The sequence below is a fragment of the Elephas maximus genome, chromosome 1, assembly GCF_024166365.1.
Source record: "Elephas maximus indicus isolate mEleMax1 chromosome 1, mEleMax1 primary haplotype, whole genome shotgun sequence".
Classification (NCBI taxonomy): domain Eukaryota; kingdom Metazoa; phylum Chordata; class Mammalia; order Proboscidea; family Elephantidae; genus Elephas; species Elephas maximus.
Window position 1 is genome coordinate 240,439,215 of NC_064819.1, and position 17,024 is coordinate 240,456,238.

The 17,024-nt window shown below is 40.3% G+C and overlaps 1 protein-coding gene across 31 annotated transcripts in view; it reads left to right on the forward strand.

The window, feature by feature from the left end:
* AFDN (afadin, adherens junction formation factor) overlaps positions 1–17,024 on the forward strand; it is a 176,259-nt gene that overhangs the window by 44,999 nt on the left and 114,236 nt on the right. For all 31 annotated transcript variants that reach the window (XR_007519849.1, XR_007519853.1, XR_007519855.1 and 28 more), the window contains exon 2: positions 14,187–14,382. Coding sequence is in view for 5 of the 31 variants with exons in the window: in XM_049905603.1 (XP_049761560.1) it covers positions 14,187–14,382 (196 nt within the window). In the remaining 26 variants the exon portion in view is untranslated. The remainder of the gene's footprint in view (positions 1–14,186; positions 14,383–17,024) is intronic.

The window sequence follows — 17,024 nt, forward strand, 5'->3', positions numbered from 1 at the left end:
GAAGAGGTACTGGAATTGTTCTAATCCATGGTTCTCAACCAGGGGCTGTTTTGTCTCCCAGCTGACATACATGCTTTTCTTTCTTTTTAGTTTTGTCGCATATCTGCTAGGAGCTCCTTGGAAATTCTGTGGGGCAGTTCTACCCTGTCCTATAGGGTCGCTATGAGTCGGAATCGACTCGACGGCACTGGCTTCACTGGGGGAAGGCATGCTACAGCATCTAGTGTGTAGAGGCCAGGAATAGTGCTAAATATCCCACAATGCATAAGACAGTCCTCCCAAACAATGAATTATCCAGCCCAAAATAGCAAGGTTGAGAAACCCTTTTCTAAATCTAAATTGGTTTAACTGTGACCCATAGAAAGAAAAGAATTGTATTTTATCATGCAACCCAGGCTATACACAGAAATAACTGAAATTATACTTTCGTGAAACATTACTTGCCTGGTTTCCTTTCCCAGAGTGCATTGCACCTAGTAGACATCATCTGTTCTACTCTGTTCCTTTTCATTAGTAAATGGAAAAAACTATTGTTGATGAATCACAATTTGAATATAGGTCAAAATGATCAAAGGATAAAACTATAGGAGATGCATTTTGCTTTTATATAAGGCAGTGGTATCTAGCCTCCTGAGCTGTACCAAAAAAAGAATATATTGCTTGGCTACATAGCAAGTTCCGGTTTTAGGCTGGGTTTTCTAGAGAAGCAAAACCGGTGAAGCGTGTATAGAGAGAGAGAGAGAGACAGAGACAGAGATTTATATCAAGGGAATGGCTCGAAAGCGTCAAGTCCGTGGGCCAGGCATCATGCTGGAGGCTTCTCCTGACTCATGTAGCTGCAGGGGCTGGCGAACCCAAGATTGGCATGTATGATGGCATGTGCTGCTCAAGTCCCAAGAACTGGAGTTCAGATGATGATGAGCCAGGTGCAGGATCCAGAGCAGAGCAAAAGCCAGCCAGCTTTGCCAGAAAGTCCATATGTATGGGATGCAGGCCACACCCCCAAGGAAGCTCCTTTTGAACTGATTGGCTGCTCATAGCAGATCTCGTCATGGAGGAGATTACATCATGTCAGATCTCATCCTGGGAGTGATTACATCATTACAAAACTGCCAGACTACATCCTAACTGCCAAACCACTGAGAATCATAGCCCAGCCAAGGTGACACACAGCCTTAACCATCACAGTTCCCTGTTGGTGGAGTTATTTGTTTCAGGGGTTCTTGGTGTTTATGAATAGAATTAATTGGGTCTCTAAACTTGGGTGGGAAACAAATTACATGTTTATTTTCAATAAATAAATTTATTTTAACCTCTAACTGAAGTACAGCATCTTCTTCAGTTATAAGTTTATGCTCATATCTTAGAGTTGCATGTATTGACTCCACATCTTGTTATTTAATGTTTGTAAAGAAGCACTTAGGTTACTGTATCTCACGTTTAAAAAGTATTTTAATTATTCTGCTTTAATATAATTGTTCTGTTGGTATTTTCCTTTCTGCTTTAATGTAATTGTTCTCTTTGTATTTTATTTTCTGCATTTGAATTTTTTCCTTTGAAGAAATCCATGGGCTTCACCATACTTCCACAGGAACCATGGCAAAAGTCCATTGTGCCCTCTGAACTAGAGGGCTGGCTTCTGGGGTTGTTTCTTGTACACCATGCATTTTGTACAAATAAAGTATTTAAAGATGGGCTATTTCAACTGATGTATAATCTTTAATAACAAAGGTGATAATTGCTCTCTTGCCATGTGGGTTTAATGTATTAATCTTTAATTGGCTGTCTTTCAAATGTCTGGTATATGTATGTGTGGTAATTATTCAAATATAGTGTTATAGTGTGTTTAAATTTGTGAGAGTACTGTTGGGGAAATGATTGACTTTTTGGCTTCCCTGCAAGGCTGGCGAAAGGGTTGGGAGATTTCTCATTCCACGGAGTCTCTAGCAGCAAAGCCCTGATTTCACTTGCCTTGAAAGTCAACAGGGCATGACATAAGGGTGCTTAGCTGCTGTGCACACCACACACAGTTGTTAAGTAGATAATGTTGGCAGTTACAAGTGACGCAGTGAAAAACTGTGTTGGCTCAGTAGCTTTCACAGCAGGCTGTTCTTTCTGGCAGAGAAATGTTTTATTTATAATGTTTAGGTGTTTGGGTACTGGGTGGATTTTTGTTATAATTCACAAAAAGGGAGGTCTAGTGGTATGTTCATTCACGTTCAGTTTCTCTCATTAGTTTTTTAATCAGAAACCTTTGCCCTTTACCTGACAGATACCTTTTGCCATTTTCCATCAACCTGGTCTTTCTCAAATCTGGTGAACTGACATCAGGATGTGAGATGTGCAGTTGGCTCACATGACACAGGTGTGTGTTGTTGTGTTAGGGATTACGTCATTACTTTCAGACAGAAAACATGTCATGGAGTCGTTTTATTGTAAAGGTCAGATACATTCCTGAAGCTCGTTTAGCTTACTGGGTTAGTTTAAAGTGATTGTGCTTTTGCTTTCAATGTTATGAAATTGGTTATTATAAATTCTGCTCTGTGGTCATAGTAAAAGCCTTAATTTCTCTTTTGGGCTTGTTGCTTCTGTTTTAGCGTCGCTTCATTATGCTACTGTGGAAAACTGTGGAAAGGAAGTGTGAATTCTGTTACTTGCACAAAATGGAATTAAGCGTTTTTAGGGGCTGTTTTAAGTACTCAAAATTGATTCCATTTATTACTATAAATATTTTCATTCTTCCCAGAAACTTACTTAAATATTAATTATACCAGTTTACCATCTCTTATGCACAATTCCAAAATCTAGAAAGCTCTGAAAACTGAATTTTTTCTAGGTACAAAAATGCATTTGATAGCTAGAACTGGCCTGAATTGACATCATGCTGTTTTATGGTCTTTATTCGTGGCTTTAAGGTGCCGTGGTTAAGAGTCCGGCTGCTAACTAAAAGGTCTGTAGTTCAAATCCACCAGGTGCTCCTTGGGAACCCTATGGAGCAGTTCTTCTCTGTCCTGTAGGTGGGTTACTGTGAGTCAGAATCGACGCGATGGCAACAGGTTTGGTTTTGGTTTAGTGGTGCAGTGGTTAAGTGCTCGGCTGCTAACTAAATGGTTGGCGGTTCAAACCCAGCCACTCTGTGGGAGAAAAACGTGGCAGTCTGCTTCCATCAACACTGCAGTCTTGGAAGCCCTATGGGGCAGTTCTCCTCTGTCCTGTAGGGTTGCTATGAGTTGGAATTGATGGCAACAGGTTTTGTTTTATTCGTTGCTTCACTGCAGAAACATCAACATGTTTGAATATGAATGCTATTCCAGATGACATTGGGGGTGTTTCTTAATATATTGTATATACATTGTATTACCTTTGTAAAACTGTAAAATTATGAATCCCCAAACACATACGGCTCTAAGGGTTTCAAATCAGGGATTTGAGTAATTTAATATTTCACTTCGTTCTTCTAAATACATTTTCATTTTCCATGTCTTTCTAATTGTTCCATTCAAGAAACACTTATTTCATGGCTTAAACCACTTTCTCTCAAGCTTGCTGTAGAAGTAGGGGGTCTGTAATTCATAGTCACTTTAGATGAATTTGTGAAGTGTAAATGTATTTAAATTTGATTTGTGACAAGATTTAATTGGGATTTTGTGGATTCTCATATTTAGAAGGCTAGGCAAATCTGTTACATGAACTGGAAATGACTGTTGTGCAAGTGGAATACAAAGTACAGCCTTTGCACACGTGCTTACAAAAAATAAGGTATTAAAGTTATAAGCATAATTCCTATTTCTGAATTTTATTTTCCAATAGTTCCTGGGTGGCGAAAATGGTTAACTGGTGGGCTACTAATGGAAATATTGGTGGTTCAAACCCACCCAGAGGTACCTTGGAAGAAAGGCCTGGTGGTCTGCTCTGAAAAGTCACAGCCTGGAAGACCCTGTGGGGCAGAGTTCTGGTTTGCACACCGTGGGTTGGACTTGACTGGGCAGCAACAAACAACAATAATAATAGTTTGTTAATAGCTTATACATGAAGGATCCCTGGTGGCACAATGGTTAAGTACTTGGCTGCTAACTGGTAAAGGTCAGTGATTCGAACCTACTAGTGGCAACTCAGGAGAAAAGACCTGGCAGTCTCTTTCAAGAAAAATTGTTGTTGTTAGGTGCAGTTGAGTCAGTTCCGACTTAACAGCGACCCTGTATACAACAGAATGAAGCACTGCTCAGTCCTGTGCCATCCTCACAGTCATTGCTATGTTTGAGCCCATTGTTGCAGCCACTGTGTCAGTCCATCTTGTCAAGGGTCTTCCTCTTTTTTGCTGACCCTCTACCTTACCAAGCATGATGTCCTTCTCCAGGGACTGATCCCTTCTGTCCAAAGTATGTGAGAGAAGTCTCACCATTATGGCTTTCAAGGAGCAGTCTGGCATTACTTCTTCCAAGACGGACTTGTTTGTTCTTCTGGCAGTCCGTGATATACTCAGTATTCTTTGCCAACACCATAATTCAAAGGCATCAATTCTTCTACGGTCTGATTCATTATCCAGGTTTCTCATGTATATGCAGCAATCGAAAATATCATGGCGTGGGTCAGGCGCACCCTAGTCCTCAAAGTGACATCTTTGCTTTTCAGCACTTTAAAGAGGTCTTTAGTAGCAGATTTGCCCAGTGCTAGTACGTCATTTGATTTCTCGATCGCTGCTTCCATGATATTGATTGTGGATCCAAGTAAAATGAAATCCTTGACAACTTCAGTCTTTTCTCTGTTTATCATGATCTTGCTTATTGGTCCAGTTGTGAGGATTTTTGTTTTCTTTATGTTGAAGTGTAATCCATATTGAAGGCTGTAGTCTTTGTTCTTCATCAGTAAATGCCTCAAGTCCTATTCACTTCCAGTAACCAAGGTTCTGTCATCTGCGTAACGCAGGTTGCTAATGAGTCTTGCACCAATTCTGACATCATGTTCTTCATATAGTCCAGTTTCTTGGATTATCTGCTCAGCATACAGGTTGAATGAATATGGTGAAAGGATACAACCCTGTATGCACCCTTTCCTGACTTTAAACCAGGCAATATCCTCTTAAAGATTATACCTTAGGAAGCCCTATGGGGCAGTTCTCCTCTGTCTGTCATATAGCGTTGCCATGATTTGGAATTGACTTGACATCATATAACCGCAGCAATAACAACAAGCTTATACATTGTTGTTTGCAGACACCTATTAGACAAGAAAGGTATCTAGGATTGGGGAAACAGATGGGTTATAAATCTTAAAGTTGAGGGTTCTGGCCACAAATTTATTGGGTAAATTTGGAAAAGGAAAAGAAAACCAAAATTAAATGCCTCCCATGTCCCTGTATGTCTGTATGACCTAAATTAAATTTTAATGGAAAACCTTTCAATCAGGGTAATTTAACCTTCACAAAATTTGTTTTTATTTGTAAAATGAAAATGTTTAAATAAATGTTTTCAGTTCGTTGCTGTTGAAGTTTGCAGTACTTGTTAGCTAATTATGAAGGTAGTGTTTAAATATTAAAAAAAAGCATAGCAATTTAAAAGAAGTTTGTAAAGCAACTTTTAATTTACCCAGTTTAGTTAATGTAAACAATAGATAAGCTTGCTTACTTTTGTATAAAGTTATTGATAACTTACTGAAAATATATTGCAAGATTTTTGTTGTTGAGGATTTGTTGTAGCGTGCATGTCTGTGGTGGTGTGTACTAAGAGCAGGCTTGGCGGTCCTGAATTCTGAGTAGGATTGCAGTGGGTCTGCTCCTCCCCCCAGCTCCTCTAGCTTATGTGTACAGTTGATGGCTCCATTAGAGTTCAGTTTATTTATCCAGTTAAAAAAAAAAAAAAAAGACTGCAAATAGATGGGATAAGGAGGATTTATTCACTCTAAAATTATGCCCCTAAAAAAACAAAAAACCACTGCTGTTAAGTCGATTCCGACTCATAGCGACCATATACGACAGAGTAGACTTACCCCCGTAGGGTTTCCAAGGAACGCCTGGTGGATTCGAACTGTTAACCTTTTGGTTAGCAGCTGAACTCTTAACCACTACATTGCTAGGGTTTCCAAAATGTGCCCCTAACCCATACTCTTTAAAACACTAGATCTCCTCGATCCATTTTATAGTAGAAAAGAAAGGGCTTTGCCAACTTTCAGATAAAAATGGCCAGTTTTTAGAGTTGGAAATTGAAAGCCCTGAAATGGAATTGGCACCTTGAAGACAATAATCTGTGCCCAGTCAAGAGGTTCTTGGTGTGGTGAGAGCCATTCATACCTTAGAGTGATGATAACCTTAACTGTCTGTGAGACAACTATTTTGTGTTGTAGATTTTGATGTCATTTTGGTGTAACCAAAATCGTTTTCAGTAGCGGCTGTAGTGTTTTTATTTTGCTGGGTAGAACAGCGCTTGAATAGACCTTTTTGAGACCCAGTTATGTTCATCTTTCTTTCTTCCATGGGGCTCTCTGGAGATGGTGCTGCACCTGTAACAGTAATTGCTTCTCATTTCATTTGTTGAGAGTTGTTGGGTAGCCTGGGGTGGGGAGGGGAGGCAATGCATTGGGAAGAAGGTCAGCTGCATGTGTGAGCCAGTGAAAGTGCAGGTATTCCAGCTGAAGGGTACCTTTCCCTGAAAGGCTCCTTCCTGAAGGCAGTGAGACTGTGCTGAGGGACTAAGCTCTGATGAACCTCAGAGACCAGGAGCAGAAGGTCTTCTAAGATCACAAAGTTGCTAATGTGTACTAGTGATGTCTAAAGCATTTCTTTTCCCTTCCAGTTAAATGTATGACAGTAGCTCCTGGGTTTTTGTAGATAATTCTGTCATCTCCCTGGTCCTCCACCAAGTCACAGTTGTAACAAAAATTTATAGATTTGAGGATTTTTGTTTAGTATCAGTAATTTCCTTTTTAATGCCTCATGTTACTGAAATAAATACCTATTTGCCTCTTTTCATGTAATCATAATATAGGGGTATTGAGCTATGGCTTGAAAAACCTTAGAAGTGTGTGGGCCATCCCTTTTGTTCACAGTTCTTTGAGGGGGAGTCATTGGCCATTGGAGTGGCTGGCTGGCCTCTCACTTCTAAGCCTGCTCTGGGCTAGCTGCCCCTGCTGACTGCCTGCTTTCAGACCCCTCTAGACCACCTCTGTATTTTCAGTTCATCCCGTAATCGTGACTCAGCTGTGATATTGCTGGTCTTAGTAAATCAATCACATTTTCTAGTACACACCTAGAGTGTAAATAATATATTTTAAAGTAATTTTTATTATTAAAATAATTCAGATACATGGTACAGAATTTTTGGAAATGCTGTAGAATACAGGGGTAAAAAATAAAAATTAAGACTGTTTCACTTTCTCTTCAGGTGACTTCGTTAAGCTTTATGTATAAACATGTCTGTGTGTGTATCAGCTCCTTTAAAATCATGTTCTGTATTCTACCCTGCATCTTGCTTTTCCCCTTGTACTCTGGCAGTGTCTCCCTCTGTACATTTAGATCTTCCTCATTCTTTTTAATTCCTGGGTAATATGATGATATCTCTTCTTTGTCATTCTTTTTTAAGTCAGTTCCCTAATGTAACGATGAGGGGCTGGATAGCCATTTAGGTTCTTTCTAAGTTTGGGTACTGTACGCCATGCTGCAGTGAACATCCTTACCCAATGTGTCTTTAGCACATGTGTAAGTATAAACTCTAGATGTGGATTCTTGGGTAGATTTGCTAAGTTGCTGTCTGTCAGTGGTATGCAGTTTATATACCCGCCCACAGAGTGACAGTACTTTATAGAGGTTTGTATTGTTATTATTCCCATTTTACAAATGGGAAAACTGCAGCTCGAAGAAGTGAAGCTAAATGGTGGTAGAACAACTGTTTGAATTCAGGCCTAACTCATGCTGTAGATATTTTAATATAAAACAAATTCATTCACTTAATTTTTACAGAAAACTCTTGTAGTTTGGGAAGCCAAACAATTACAAGGTGATATAAATAGTATCATTGAGGAGAAGTCATGGGTTTATAGGTGCTCCTAACCCCTCGCAATGGAGAGTGGAGGGGAAGAGCTAGCAAGAAGGCCCCCTGGAATGAATACAGTGGGAAGATGTTAGCCTGGTGAAGATATTTTATGCTTGTTAAAACCCATACTCAAGTGTTTTTTCCATCCTCAACCAAAAACTATTCACACTTAAGGTTAGTACTGTTTTTAACAGTGCTAGGTCAAATGACTGTTGTTGTCCAGTCGTTTTTTGCACAAGTAAGTGGTGGTATACGTGTGTGTATGTTGAAGGTGCAGCTGTTTTGTTTTTCTTTGTGTTCTGCACACGTTTTGGAGACACCAGCATTAGAAGTCAAGAAGTCAGTTGTGTGTGAATGTGCGTGTGTGTAACAAAGTGGTCGGTTCTGTCACTTGCTGTTTCCTCTGCAGGGAATTGAAATGGCGATTGTCTGTTTGAAGTTAGCATTGTTTTCCTGCAGGCTGGGAGATGGTTTTCAGCTGAATGCCGAGCTTGGTGAAAGCAGTGAACAGAGCCTGGTCAGCCGATTTAAGTTTTAGAATGAACAGTTCTGATTAGCTTGATGAACAAAAGGAAGTTTGGGGTTGCTCTAGTGAGTTTCTGCTGATTTGGGTTAGAAGGCCAATTGAATATCAGTTTTACAAATTAATGAGGTATTGATTGGATATTTAAAAGAGAATCTCCATGTTTAAGTCTTTGACCCTTTAGTAAATTTCGCAGTGTAGTCTTTTTTGGGGGGCGGGGGGAAGGTGGGGGCATTGTGGTCTTTCCAAACATTAAAAAGAATTTTGTTTCTGAATTGCCATCAAATTGACCACAATTAGTTTTTCCATTTCTGTTGTAGTAATCATTGGTGATAACATTTCTCAGGGACGTTTATGTTAAAGTATATACCTTTAGGGAAAAAAAGAAACTTTGGTTTTCCTGTCAGGAAAATTAACCATTAAGGAAAAGAAACAAGTAATTCTTATACTGACTTTTCCTTCCCTTTGAATTAAATTATTGATACTAGCATAACACACTGACTGTGATAAAATTAGTATAGACAGTTACTATCCTACCTGCTCAAACAGAATTTTCATTCAGAAAACATATTACTAATAAGAAGGCAGTTTATTTAGATATTTGAGGACCTATAAGAAAATTTTAAAAATTCAGATGTTCAATCTTGAATAATTTTCATAACCAACACTGAGGGCTTTTTCTTCTTCTTTAATGGAAACCTTTATCTTGATAGAATTATAACTGTATTGTTGTTGTTAGGTGTCATCAAGTCGATTCTGACTCATTAGTGACCCTGCGTACTACAGAATGAAACACTGCCCTGTCCTTTGCTATGGTCACAGTTGTTGTTACACTTGAGCCCATTGTTGCAGCCACTGTGTCAATCCATCTCTTTGAGGGTCTTCTTCTTTTTCACTGACCCTTTACTTTAGCAAGCCTGATGTCCTTCTCCAGGGACTGATCCCTCCTGACAACATGTCCAAAGTATGTGAAATGTAGTCTCGCCATCCTTGTGTCTAAGGAGCATTCTGGTTGTACTTCTTCCAAGACAGACTTGTTCATTTCTTTTGGCAGTCCATGGTATATTCAGCATTCTTTGCCAGCACCACAGATTCAAAGGCATCGATTCTTCCTCAGTCTTCCTTATTCACTGTCCAGCTTTCACATGCATAGGAGGCAATTGAAAACACCCTGGCTTGGGTCAGGCGCACCTTAGTCTTCAAGATGACGGCTTTGCTTTTCAACACTTTAAAGGGGTCTTTTGCAGCAGATTTGCTGAATGCAGTATGTCGTTTGATTTCTTGGCTGCTGCTTCCATGGGCGTTGACCATGGATCCGAGTAAAATGAAATCCTTGACAACTTAAATGTTTTCTCACTTTATCATGATGTTGTTTATGGGACCAGTTGTGTGGATTTTTGTTTTCTTTATGTTGAGGTGTAATCCATACCGAAGGCTGTGGTCTTTAATCTTCATCAGTAAGTGCTTCAAGTCTTCTTCACTTTCGGCAAGCAAGGTTGTGTCATCTGCATATTGCAGGTCATTAAGAGTCTTCCTGGAATCCTGGTGTCGGGTTCTTCTTTGTATAGTCCAGCTTCTCAGATTATTTGCTTAGCGTACAGATTGAATAGGTATGGTGAAAGGATACAACCCTAATACACACCTTTCCTGACTTTAAACCAAGCAGTATCCCCTTATTCTATTCAAATGACTGCCTCTTGATCTATGTACAGGTTCTCATATGCACAATTAAGTGTTCTATTTTAGCTGCAAGATTATTAGAATAATAGCCCTGCCATTGAGACTTTGTGGCTGTTTATTGCAAATTTAAAGTTTTCTTTTCCAAGTTTCTTATCAGTTGAGGACTGACAACCACAGCAGCAAGAATCAGATTTTGTTATTGGAAGTTTTGACTCAAATTTGTTTTTATTGTTATGCAACAAGCATTTTATTGGACACTGAGAGAGGATTTAAATAATGAATAAAGGAGGTTTCCTCATCGCAGAAAAGTTTATATTCTAGTGGGAGAGACTGGACTCTTGAGCCTTCACTGTGTGTCACATGCCATGCTAGCTGCTTTATACCCTATTGCCCTGAGTCTTCCGACTCAAGGCAGCCCCATGTGTGTGACAGGAGAGCTGAGCTCCGTAGGGTTTTCTGGGCTGTAAATCCTTATGGAAGCAGACACCAAACCTTTCTTTCGCAGCCCTGCGGGGTAGATTTGAACTGTTAACCTTTCAGTTAGTAGTCAAGTGTAAGCCATTTGTGCCCCCAGGGACCTCTTAAATTTCATTTAATCCTCAAAACAACTGAATGTTTTCATTGTATAATTGAGGAAATTTGACCTCACGCAGATGTTAAATAACTCACTCAAGGATACAGCTATTAAGTGACATAGTAGAAATGGAAGCTCATTTCTGTCCCCCTGCAAACCCCAAGGTTTTCCATTGCGGGGCACAGTGTACAGGCATGGGCACTAATAGTGTACGAGGCTGATCGGGCACTGTGTGGGCTAGGAACCCAGCGTCTGCTTCCCAGTGGAGGTACTGACCTTGAGCAGCAAGCATCCCTTATTTGAATGCCAGTGCTTTCTAGGTATGCCATCCTGGGCAGGTTACCTCATCTCAGTGAGCCTCAGGTTTCTTTCTCATTGACCCACTCATCCTTTCATTCTTTCTGGAATACCTCTTGTACCTTTTGTAAGGTCAAAAAAAAAAAAAAAAAGGTGTGCATCAGACTTCCTTTAAATGGTAAAATGCTTGTTGTTGAAGAGGCAGCTTAGCGTGGCAATTCAGACATTCAGGTTCTGGGGTCAGCTAAATGCTGAGCTGAACCATAGTCCTACTTGGCTAACTCTGTGTGTGTGCTAGATTTTATCGTCATAAAATATATATGGAGCCCTGATGATACAGTGGTTAAGGCGCTCGGCTGCTAACCAAAAGGTTGGCAGTTTGAACCCACCAGCCGCTCTGCAGGAAAAAGATGTGGCAACCTTCTTCCATGAAGATTTACACGCTTGGAAACCCCATGGGACAGTTCTACTGTAACCTATAGGGTTGCTATGAGACGGAATCGACTCGACAGCAGCAGATTTGGTTTTTGGTTTGAAAATATACATAACAAAAATTTTACCATTTTAACCATTTTTTAGTGTACAGTTCAGTGACATTAAATCTTTTCACCCTGTTGAGCTACTATTACCACTATCCATTTCCAGAAGTTTTACTTCAGACAGAAACTCAGTCCTTTTCATCATAACTTCCATTGTGATTAAATTTGTATCACTAGAGTTATGTAAGAATTTTTGTTTTCTAAAATACTGTCTTAGTAGGCACTCATATTATACAAAGATGAGTAATTGATTGTCTCTGCTTTCAAGGAGCATGTGGTGGAGGTGGTGGGATAGTGGATCCTGAATTTGAAGGTACTTGAATGATTACAGAGAGGTGGAGCCAGTGAAAGATATTAGGGGGTTAAGATATTAGAGCAATAGGGAGAAGGAGAGTTGGAGAAATAATATACTGGAAGCTGTGAGATGAAAAGAGTACGTATGAAGTGTCTAGCGTGGCGTCTGGCACAAAGTAAGCGGTTAGTGAGTCGCAGCTCTCGTTAATATTATGTATAGATTCTCCTGTAGTTCAGAACTTTATGTTGTTACTCTAACACTCTAGGGTCGCCAGAGAAACAGAGGTGGAGACATTTGTAAAGGATATCAGCTTTGTTTGCGACTTGACCCAGGCTGGAGAAAGAGGCTGTTTATATCATTTCAGAGGGACCACAGCAGGACCCCTCTTAATGAAGCTCCCATTTTGCTAACTCGTCCTCAGGTCTCACCCCATAGCTGTAGTCCTACTTCACACCAGATTCTGTAGGTAGCTGGCTGTTTTCTAATACACGTTTGTGTATCCCCTTCTTTCCATTGGGGAGGTAGGAAGAGGGAAGGTTGTATTGCCTGGAAGGACAGAAGTCTGGGCATGCATAGTAAAGCTTCAGGGCCTAGAAATGGGACTAGTTGTTTCATTTTTGATTTAGTTTTTATATAGTTCATACAGTTGTTAAGAAACAACCAAAAAAAAGTTGCTGTTGCGTCAGTTCCAACTCACGGCAACCACATGTGTATCAGAGCAGAACTGTGTGCCTCTGGGTTTTTAGTGGCTGATTTTTGGGAAATATGTCACCGGACCTTTCTTCCAAGGCATCTAGACTGGAACCTCTAACCTTTTGTTTAACAGCTGAGTGCTTTGACTGTTGGCACCACCCTGGGAACCTATATGATTATTAATTCCATTCTAATATCCCGTTTTCCCTCTTTTACTTCAAATAAATACTTCTTAGTCCATAATTGGATTCCCTAGGTGATGCAGATAGTTAAGCGCTCGATTACTAGCCAAAAGGGTGGCAGTTCAGACCCACCCAGAGGCACCCCTGGCGATCTACTTCTGAAAAGTCACAGCCTTGAAAACCCTGTGGAGCAGTTCTACTCTGCACACATGGGGTCATCGTGAGTCTGAATTGACTTGATGGTACCAACAACAGCAAATCCATAATTGTCAGTGAAGAATAGGCTGATGAGTTGGGGAAAAGTGGAGAGAGGCTGAACGAAGAGGCTCTGAGTGCCGGGGTAGCAAGGACTTTGACTTCTGAGAGAAGAGGAAGCCCCTGCAGAGGAGAGCATGTCTTAGCTTTCACAGGGTGCTGGTTGGAATCTGCATGTATTTTGAGGGTAGAGCGACTTTATGGGTTAGATGTGGAGGGTGAGAGAAAGGGAGGAAGTAAGGATGACTCCAGCTGAGCAGCTGAGTCTTTGGTGGTGCCAGAGGCAGTGAGAGTGAACTGGGGTTCAGAAATGCCCATTAGAAGCATTCGTTGGAAACTGCTTTTTTCTGTGTTCAAGGAAATAATGGGACAGGGCGTTCCATGGTTACATGGGCTTTAGCCCACCTTGTAGAAGGGAATTTTAGTTATGTATGTTTAAAGATCACCTTTGAGTGAAATTCCATTGTTTTTCTCTCAAAGTAGGGTTTTGAGAAAAATCTAAATTGCTTTGATTGATTCTTCACAAATAGTTCACAATGAAAATTAGTTACAATTAACTTCTGCAGAAGTTGTTTCCATTTATTTACCAATTTCTAGTAGGACTAGGGCTTGACATTTCCCCCTTGCCTTTAGGAGGGAGTCTGTTCATTTGGCTTTGGCTGCTCAGACGTGAGTGTAGGACTTAGAGGCCATCTGGTAACGTGGACTTTGGAATTCAGGGCAGCTGGGATTTTCCACATACTTGCTAGGACTTAACCTTTTTGAGTTTCAATGACCCAATGTTAAAATAGTATCTACTTAGCTGGATTGTTATAAAGATGTAATAAAATGGTGTGGTGGAGGTGTGCCTAGCACATGTGACGACTCCATAAACGTCAGTTATTGTTAACCTCAGCTACTTTACAGCCTTTATTTTATACATGAGGTAAGAAAGGAAGAGAGAAATTGTAAATAACTTGTCCAAAGTCACGTAATTAAATCTGAAGACTAAAAACCCATGTCTCAGATGTTTATGTCAGAACATTTAAAAAGGCGAACAGCCTTTTTCATTTCTTGTTATAAAAAGGAAATCTCTCCAGAGTATTGTTTTTCCTAAAAGTTATTATTTTGTTTTTTTCTTTTAGGATTTGGAGTTCCATGGAGTTATGAGATTCTATTTTCAAGATAAAGCTGCTGGAAACTTTGCAACAAAATGCATTCGTGTCTCTAGTACTGCCACAACGCAAGATGTGATAGAAACGCTTGCAGAGAAATTCCGCCCTGACATGCGGATGCTGTCGTCCCCCAGATACTCCCTGTATGAAGTGCACGTCAGCGGAGGTCAGTACGTCACCTGTCCAGAGGGGTGTTTGGCCGCCCACTGCCCCACCTGGGTCTCCCCCTTTCTGCCTCTATTTTGGAGGTTGGAATGATTAACAGATTGGCAACTTTTGTGTGTCTAGAAAATGTTCTTATGCACTCCTAGCACCTATTTTTATTAGAAATTAAAATGGATATATTAATTTTACGTATGCTTATTTCTTCAAAGATAAGCAACATGGCATTTCATAATTAAAATTGCCCAACAGATCTGGGTGTCACATGCATTGATTATATAGTGTGCTACCTGCTTTTGGAGAAATGTTTTATGTGTATAGATTACCGTATTTAATTATAACCTGGTTAAATATTGCATGTGTATGAGTCATCAGTCTTGCAGTAATTTTGCAGTCTGAAGCAGTTTATTTCCATTTTTCTTTGGAAATAATTGGGGCATCTTGAGGAAACTCCCTTATGTATGTAGTGATTTATCTTTAACACTTGAAATTTCTAAAAAATCCTATATAGTTATATCAAATGACAGTCTAAGTTGGACTGTAGAGAAATTTACAAAATTTTTATGGGTGCTTTGAAAGTGTTGAGTAACCTGTAAAAAAAAATTAACCCAGTGGAAATCCCATTTTACCGCAGCAGGTAAAGAATCGCATACAGCACGAAGCCAGCTTGGATCCAGCCCTCAAGTTCATCCTAAATCTTTTTTGAACATAATTTTTTTTTTTTTTACTTCAGCAATACTGCTTTCTTTGTGTATTTGAAATTAAGACTAAATTTTTTTATAATGTGTGACTTTTTTTAAGTGTGACCAAACAGTTTTTCGTGGTAGTATGTAAGGCAAGGCATATTTGTTTATTATGTTTTCAGGTTATGAGGCAGGGTATCACCTACATAAATATACCAAAAAACTAAATTTGACAATAGAGAATATTCTCACTTTTGGACGACTTTCCAAAGTTGAGTTTTTCCATTACCTTAGATCTTTGTAAATAAATTGCAAAGAGGAAGGAAATAACTCTCACTTCCAGCCCTTTTTCTGTCTGTGTATTTGGTAATTTGATACCACCCAATCAGGTCTTTAGGAATAATAAGATGTAAGATTGGAACTGGAGATCTAAAAATTTGGGTGGTTTTCATTTATTTTATAAAAGCTTTTTTCCTTTGAATTTAATTGAAAAGTAAAACACATGATTTGTACCCCCTGAGATGACCAGTGGTGAGTCTGGCTAAAATCTGTCCACATCTCTGCGTTCAGAGCAGTGGGTTTGTAATCAGCCTCCGAGAGCAGGACAGCCACTGTACAGGGTCCCAGACTTGGTTGTGTTACAGAGCCCTTAGTGTTCTCTCAGTAATTTTTTTAGTGGCACCCCTAGGCTAATAGAATACCTTAGATGTATTAGATTAGATTCAGACAAATATTTATGTTTCAACATGTTGGTGGGAAAAAAAAAAAAAAAAAAAAACCGTTGCCGTCGAGTCAATTCTGACTCATAGCGACCCTATAGGACAGAGTAGAACTGCCCTGTAGAGTATCCAGGGAGTGCCTGGTGGGTTTGAACTGCCGACCTTTTGGTTAGCAGCCATAGCACTTAGCCACTGCGTCACCAGAGTTTCCACACCTTGGTAGATGTTTAAAAACAATAGTACACGTAAACTGAAAGAAAAAAATAATATTTTCATTTCATTCTTAATCACATTCCTACTAGTGGGACGTGTATGCCTCCTGGCCATGGCACAGCTCCTCAAACCTTTGAGTCTTCGGCAGTGTGTAGAATTTCACTTGTGTTGTATTAGCACTGTCACATGCGTGCTGATGGGGGCGCGATGTTGACGGCGAGACGCTGATGCAGTGGTAGGGCTGGTGATGGGGTAACTGGAGACGGATCTTTGAATAGGGAATTGGTTTTAGAAGTGGTCAGTACATTTTATGTTTTCATTTTATGATGAGTTTTGCTTTTTTACTCAGCTCTGCAAGCGTTGGGTCATGGGTTATTAATATTCAGATCACGAGGCACCCCCACACAGGTGTATCTGAGATACTAAACGCATTTTTGAAAAATTTCATATTTTACCAGAGTGCACACTGAAAAGTACAGACTTCAAGGGAAAGGTAGGTTTGGGACAGATCACTCAAAACCTGTGTGAATTTGTAACCATGACTTGTACAAAAGTCAAGAGTACTAGCGTAGTGAATGGGCTTCTCAGGAGGAGGAGGAGGTTTCCTGGGGAATGTGGCCTCCTTGTGGTGCTGGGGCCTCAGATGCAGCCATTTCCTACCCTAGAGCTCCTCGTCCTGGGAGCAGGTGTCTCAGCCTGGAGGAGCCAGTCCTGTCCTTCAGAGCCTTCTTTTTCCTTCCAGCCTCTGGTAGGCAGTCCGGCCGGGTGGACTCTCAGGAGTTCCCTTACTGGGTGCTATGCTCCTGAGCAGACATAGGGTGCCGAAGGGCACATCAGGTACACACTGAATTTCTAACAGCTGGGGAAATAATACACCAAATGTAGCATGGTACCTTGAGAAGGAAGGGAGAGGGAGACAGGCTCAGGTGTGCCGAGATGGGAGGGCAGTGCCGTGAGCTCGCCTCAGACCCACGGTGGAGGATCGCTGCATCGTCTCAGGAGCTTGTGACGTGAACAGGTGAGACTACCTC